General features: G+C 37.4%; 1 protein-coding gene across 1 annotated transcript; it reads left to right on the top strand.

Annotated features, from left to right (window-relative positions):
• The first annotated feature begins 588 nt into the window (after positions 1-588).
• On the top strand, positions 589-6,540 carry LOC114727865 (LIMR family protein At5g01460). The gene is made up of 14 exons (XM_028914637.1): positions 589-1,180; positions 1,309-1,394; positions 2,299-2,414; positions 2,516-2,626; positions 3,036-3,134; positions 3,248-3,370; positions 3,553-3,615; positions 3,698-3,762; positions 4,799-4,908; positions 5,036-5,150; positions 5,240-5,305; positions 5,550-5,660; positions 5,914-5,980; positions 6,069-6,540. The coding sequence occupies exons 1-14, from the start codon at positions 831-833 to the stop codon at positions 6,114-6,116; spliced, it is 1,530 nt and encodes a 509-aa protein (XP_028770470.1). The 5' UTR covers positions 589-830; the 3' UTR covers positions 6,117-6,540.
• Positions 6,541-7,002: the final 462 nt, after the last annotated feature.

The following is a 7,002-nucleotide window of genomic DNA, read 5'->3' as shown; positions in this document are numbered from 1 at the left end:
TATAAGATCCAATTTGACTTTTTATTTGGTCCTAATTATAAGACCCAATCCATTTTCTCTTTTATATTTATGCATTTTTTTCCAAGATAATCCTTCTAATAATAATAGTTTTAGTCAATATACTTAATTAGCAAGGATATTTTAGGAATAACAACACTTATTTATTATAAATAACCAACTTAACTTACTTCCTTAATTTCCTCAAATAAGTCAATTGGGTCTTATAATTAGGACCGGAGGAGTATAAATTTTATCAGCAATCCATAACAGAATTTTATTCTCAATGTGTTTGGACAAAAAAATTCTCAATTAAATTCTTCCATAATTTGTCTGATTGTATAATTTAATAATCTGAAATATTTCATTGACATTAGTGTGACCCATCTTCTCTTGTTGTCGCAGTAACTTACGATTCCTGCGCGGCGCGGAGCTCACGGGCGGTTCTGCTTTCACACCCATCAACTTTACAACGTTGAAGGGAACATCGTAAAACACATCCTCCCTTCGGCTCTGGCAAGGCTGGTTTGGAAGTGATCTCCCTTAATTTACCTTAATACCCCCGAACCACCTCCTTCGTCACCCTCCCCGTTTCTTCCCCTCCCGGCTACGTCTCGATGAGGGCAGAAGGGTAGTTTCACCCCCTCCCTATCAAAATCACCGTTTATTCGAATCTCCTCTGGAGCGAAGAACTGCCTGCAATTGGAGCCAAATTTCTCTTCTCTGGTTCCTTCAGATCTGCGGAGCCTGAAACCCTAACATTGCACCGTTAGTTCTCCTTCTGATCTCTTCGATTCGATAGGGAAATCTTCGAATCGAGAGCTGCAACAGCCATGGGCGATTTCAATCTCGCTCTCGTGATCGTCGCTATAGTCGTGTGCATCATCGTCTTCATCTTCAATGTCTACCTGCTCGTTAATTACCAGCATCCTGACGACGTTAACCAGGCCTACTTCCCTAAATTCGTCGTCGTTTTGGGTCTGTCCATCGCCGCGATTTCAATCCTCATGTTACCTGCGGACGTGGCGAACCGGCAGGCTTGCCGGCATGCCATATACAATGGCGCGTGTCATCTCACCTTGCCGATGAAGGATCTGTGGCTGGCGGTCTACATTGCCGATGCTGTGCTCGTTTTCTTCGTTATACCCTTTGCCATGTTCTACTACGAAGGGGACCAGGACAAGTAGGTAGCTTTGGGTTATTGTATCAATGTGCATGTTTGTGTCCAAAAGCATCTGTTTTGAGTTGCCTTTGTTCGGAAATAGTTTATTGGTGATCGATTTTTGTTGTGGTTCTATAATCGGAGTGCAGGAGTGTTGGGAAACGGATTAAGAGTGCGCTGTTGTGGATGGTGACGACCGCGATTGTGTGCGCTCTGGTCCTGGGTATCTTATACGGTGAGCTCTTGTTTACATTCTTCTTCCTGTTATAGCCTCTTCCCTTCCCTAGTGTCTATGCATGTGTGATGAATTTATCTGAGCGGATAGTAGAAGTTGTTCCTAGGCATCCTAAGTTTAAGTACCAAATAATAAAAAAGAACCTCAATTTGTGTGCTTAATAGGGAAGATTTAAGCTTCAATAGATTAATTATAAAAGGTTCAAAGTGACTTAGTTGTCGGATGTAGGGGCTGGATATCATCATGGGGAAAAATTAAAATTAGCGCTGCTACGAATTCATCTTTGGGTATATGGGGATTTGTAAATCAAGATTTTAGGTTAGGCGAGCTGGAATGAGTTTTCAGCAGCACATCCACAAGAGGAAGGATAAGAAACAATTGACATGGCTTGGGATTGGAAGATCTACTGCCATGTTTTACTATTTGAAAACATTTTTTAAGAAGTTCGTAGAAAAGTCGTTTATTTTTGCTTTAAAACGATTGCTGTTGCAAAACTGAGATTTTCATAAAGTTATAGGAAGAGTTATACATAGATTTGAGAAACAACGTCTTAGGAAGGAATAAAGGATGGTAAGCCACTCTTAATTTTTAATTTGACTTGTATCTGACTGGTTTAGTCCGTTGAGTGATAAATTATTGTATTGGGTTGATAAGCATGGTCATAGATCAATATTAATTTTTTTTTTTAAACCTGTGTTTTCTTGAGTGGTAAGATCGTTATTTGTCCCCCATTACGTTTTCTGAGAGAATTCTGCATGGCTCTAGTTATAAAGTGTCACTGTAAGGTCTGACTTATCAGTGGTGAACAACCACTGAACCTTGAATAGATATTTTAAATCCATTTTGTCCCTACTTGAGATTTAACCTCTATCTGACTGCTTTTATCATTTGACTGATATATTAGGGCTGGTTGGGAAGGTGGACTTTACTGTTAGGCATCTCTCTTCATCAACAACCTCATTTCCCAGCTCATGGAACTTCAATAGTGGTCAGCAATGCATAGGAAATGGTGTTCATCAGGTCTTAATTTCCTCTAGCTCATTTTATTGCTTATTTTTGTTGCTTTGGAAGCACCTTTTTGGATTTCTCATTCAGCTTTTTTCACCTTGTCCTGGAACCAGTGTTCTGCCTACTCTGCTAGCGCATCATCAGAGAAAACATGGACCATGCGTACAACTTTTCCAGAATATGTTGTGGCACTTGCTACTATTGTTGGATCTGTGCTCTTTGCTGTAAGCTCATTATTCATGAAGTTTAATACTTAAAAGTTTGAATACCTGCTTCTTTCAGCCCTGTTACTGGCACAACAGAATAATTTTTTTTTTTATTTTATTTTTTTAAATACAATTGTGTGTGAAAGATAGTACTTTCTTTTGGGTACTAATTTATTGAGTTTGTGAGTGAAGATAGTGCTTTCTTCTTTTATGTTCGATCCCTTGTGGGCAAAGCTTACTTTAGTTTGTCAATACTTTAAAATAAATATAAAATTGATGTTATATGCTACTAGTACACGCTAGAACTAGAACATGCTTTCTCTTACTAGGAACTAAATGCAGCTTTTTATCTGGGATCATTTTATGATATTTCCCCTCAAGTTATGGAAAAGTGGCCATTAATTTGTATTTTCACCGTTCAATCCAGATATTTGGTGGCGTTGGTATTGCTTGTTTACCATTGGGACTCATATTCTCATTTATCCGGCGTCCAAAGGCTGTTATTACTCGCTCACAGTATATCAAGGTGCTATGTAGTTCTGTAGAAGGAGACTCCTGCTATGGTTTACTGCACAGGCTTTTCTTTTACTCAGTATCCCCGTACTATTTATTTATGATCTGTTTGGCTGGTTACGTTAGGAAGCTACTGAACTGGGTAAAAAAGCAAGAGAACTGAAGAAGGCAGCTGAGGCACTTCATCAGGACGAAAGAGGTGGTTCAAAGGGTAGGAAATTTCGTAAGAATGTAAAGGCTGTAGAAAAGGTAACAAATATTGATGATTTAATTGTGATGTTTACTAATATCTAATGCATCTTCAATGTAACTATTCTTATCATTGTATCATTCAGTCATCCTTGATAGCACCAACTTTGCACCACAAATGTCTTTGTTTCTGGTTTGTTCTGTTCTGATTGTTTAATCATCTATCTTGTTTAATTTGCCAGGAGTTGTTTCAATTAGAAGAAGATGTCAAGCTTCTTGAAGAGATGTATCCACAAGGAGAGAAGGTAGTCAACCAATGTTGTAACCTTTTTGAGTTATAAGCAAAAATTGCATTACTTTCCACCTTCTGATCCTACTTAAATGCAGGCTGAGACAGCATGGGCACTAACAGTTCTTGGATATCTGGCAAAACTTGTGTTGGGAATCTTAGGGTAAGCTATTGCGTACAAACTTAGATTGGATAAAATCCCAACAAGTAATGATGTCAATTTTATATTTTGAATTTCTTAAAAAAAAAAAAAAATCAAAGCAGAAATTAAGGTGCAATAGGAACATTTAACATACCATCCCCAAAGGACATGCCTATGCAGACCTAGCTCCCTGTTACTGTGATGACTATCAAATGACATTGGAACTGCTTGAGATTCTACTAAACTTCCCCTGGTATAGAGTCCAAGGACATCTGTATGCTTTATAAGAACTGCTTGATGCTGGATGATACAGCCTTGGCTTGTACATGGTTTTGAAAAGCTGCTTCTTTTGATTTTGTAGCCTGTCTTTTTCTATCCTTCTCTTGTTATGAGAGGAAATGATTTTGCTATACTGTTTGACTTTATTCTTTTTTTTCCTTCCCCCCCCCCCCCAAAAAAAAAGCGAACAGTATGATTTATTGAAAAAGGCCTTTTAAAGGTAACTGCTGATGATAGATATGGTTATGTGATTAATGGCAATCGGCATACCTTCAAATTGCAAAATATCTGGGGATGTATAAACAAACTTTGTTTCTCTATTCAGAACATGTTTGTTTGTTGAAAGATGCTAGTGATGATGATTTTCTTTGTGCCTTTTATTTATTTCTTTTTAAGTTATGCATCCTAGAAGTTAGAGTTCATGCTTTGCTATGTATTATGTCCGTTACTGTTAGATTGTAATTTGCATAGTTTTCTTTTCATTTTCAACTTTAATTGACGGCTTAGGAATGTTGGTTATGCACATTCAAACTGTTTTCTGCAACTTTTTTTTTTTTTTTTGGTTGGGTGGGTGTTAATTTGGAGGATGTGGGTCAAAGGTGCATCTCATCCTCTTGTTCTGTTTTTAGCATTCTTTTCAATTTTGATTCATGTGAATATATTCTGCCCACAATCATGGGCTACATTATTATTGTTCTTTCACCTTAATCAGGACTGCTTATGGTTGCAACTCATGTGTTTTGTATTTAGAACAAGCTAACATCTAAAATCGTTGCAGGTTGATTGTATCAGTGGCGTGGGTTGCTCATATCATCATATATCTTTTAATCGATCCTCCTCTTTCTCCTTTCCTGAATGAAGTTTTCATCAAGCTGGATAATATATGGGGTTTGTTAAAATACCTATGCTTTTTTGGCCCTTTACCAATCAGCTGATTCCAATTGCAGATGCGGCATATTTTTAAGTTGTCATTCAGTTCTTGTGACTAAATGTTCATATTCTGCTCCTCTATCAGGTCTTCTTGGTACTGTTGCATTTGCGTTTTTCTGCTTCTACCTTCTCCTTGCTGTGATTGCGGGTGCCATGATGCTTGGGCTGAGACTAGTTTTCATTACTATCCATCCCATGAAGTAATTGATTTGCACTGCCATTTTTCTCTTTTCTTTTAATATATTACTCATTCTTTGTGACTGCTTATGATTTTATTTTGTTTTGACAGGTGGGGGGGCACTCTGATGAATTCTTTTCTGTTTAACGTGGGACTTATCCTTCTCTGCTCCATTAGGTCAGCATAGCCAACACTTCAAATGTTTCCATCGCTTTTTTGGTTAGACAATAGGGAAATATAGGTTTGAATGACTGCAAATTCAAAGTGGTCGATATTCTAGCCTCTGAACTTCTCACATTGAAATTTTAGAATGCGAATGAACATAGGAAATTGTTTCAGTCATTGGGCTTATGATTTTTTCTGAAAGCTTTTGTTATGCTGTGGCTGTATTGCTGAGAATTCTATGGTTTTACTTTTTCAGTGTTATCCAGTTCTGCTCCACAGCATTTGCTTACTATGCTCAAGCAACTGCAGCACAGGAAATATTTGGTCACACCTTGCAATCTCTTCGTGGAATTAAATATTTATACAAGTGAGTTAAGCTGGGCCTCTCTTCAATTCCCAATCCCTTGGAGGGGCAAAAAATGAAACCTTTCATTCTGGGCTAGCCTGTAAATTTAGACCCCAATGCAAGGGCCCCTTCTTTTGTCCCAACATCTAATTCTCTGTTGAGGTTCAACCGCCTTGATAATTTTCTTGCCAAATTAGTTCTTTACCATTCTTAACCAAATAGTATCATTTATGCTTTGTTGATGTGACCTGACTTGCTGGTAATTTTGTTACAGGTACAACGTATTTCAGATTGCTTTTGTTGTACTGGCTGGATTGACCTTTATATATTATGCTGCTTTTGTGAGTTCTCTTTTTTTCCCCTTCCTTTTTTTCCTTCCATTGTTTGTCATTCTTGCTGATACTGAAGGGTTAACTTGAAATAATTCAGGGATGGAGAAGAAAAAAGCCTAGTGGCCGGTTCCAATTGTCTTCATGAGTTATGGTTTATCAAGGAAGAGTGTCTCTTGGAGTGGGCCTTTCTGGTCCTATGAATCTCATTTGGAGTGATTTTTCATATATCGGATGTGTTTTTGGCCTAGTATTTTTGTTGTTGTTGAGAGCTCTAGAGGAGGCCCAAAACCATCCATCTGTAGAATTATTTTATGGTACAGATGAATCGGATCGATGTGGATGCCTGCCAGTGCTACCACTAATGGTTGCTTCTTATCACGCCCTTGTATCTATAATTCCTTTGTTTGATTTTGGCAACATATTTTTTCTTTTTGTTTCTTTCTGTTTTTTGAACTGAGAATATAATTGAAGCAGTCATGTGAATGAGTCAAACTTGGGTTTCTCTTAACACTATGTAGTGCAGACCCTTTGCTAAATAGAAAGTTGTGAATGAGCCAGTGTTTCACCAACTACTTTGTCTGCTTATAGTTTCACTCTTATCTTCGAACAGGCTTCATGTCTATCTTTACGCACAGGTGTGCACACGTATGTGTATTTAGTTGTGGGAAATTCTTCACTTAAATTTTAGACATTTTATTCAAGTCGAATTCCTTATTGTTTTTTAATTGAATGACATATTCTTGGGATATTGTTTCTACATTGGTTGTATCAGATTAATTTCTAGTTAGTGTAGTAAGGGGCATGTGACTGGCAAAAAAAGGGGAAAAAAGAATAGAGGGCAGGTAACGACATCTTTGATTTCTCGAAAATAAAAATATAAGTTGACTCTGCTGAATTATTAAAATTAAAATTCTATAAGAAATATGAACCGGGGAAAATTGGTGAAAAGTTCTTGTATGGATATTTTATTGCTTGAAGAATTTGATATGTTCTTATGCATAGAAAGTATCAGTTTTTTTTTTTTTTGGTAG

Source organism: Neltuma alba, unplaced genomic scaffold (assembly GCF_004799145.2).
Source record: "Neltuma alba isolate B1F8T4 unplaced genomic scaffold, ASM479914v2 tig00012511_pilon, whole genome shotgun sequence".
In the NCBI taxonomy this organism is placed as follows: domain Eukaryota; kingdom Viridiplantae; phylum Streptophyta; class Magnoliopsida; order Fabales; family Fabaceae; genus Neltuma; species Neltuma alba.
The sequence above is the reverse complement of the archived record's forward strand: the minus strand, read 5'-3'. Positions and strand labels throughout refer to the sequence as shown.

Bases quoted from the DNA above. Each gene is read 5' to 3' on its own strand.
- LOC114727865 (XM_028914637.1), top strand. From the start codon at position 831: ATGGGCGATTTCAATCTCGCTCTCGTGATCGTCGCTATAGTCGTGTGC. The intron at 3,371-3,552 runs GTAACAAATATT...TTAATTTGCCAG, and splicing joins ATGTAAAGGCTGTAGAAAAG to GAGTTGTTTCAATTAGAAGA. The intron at 3,763-4,798 runs GTAAGCTATTGC...AAATCGTTGCAG, and splicing joins CTTGTGTTGGGAATCTTAGG to GTTGATTGTATCAGTGGCGT.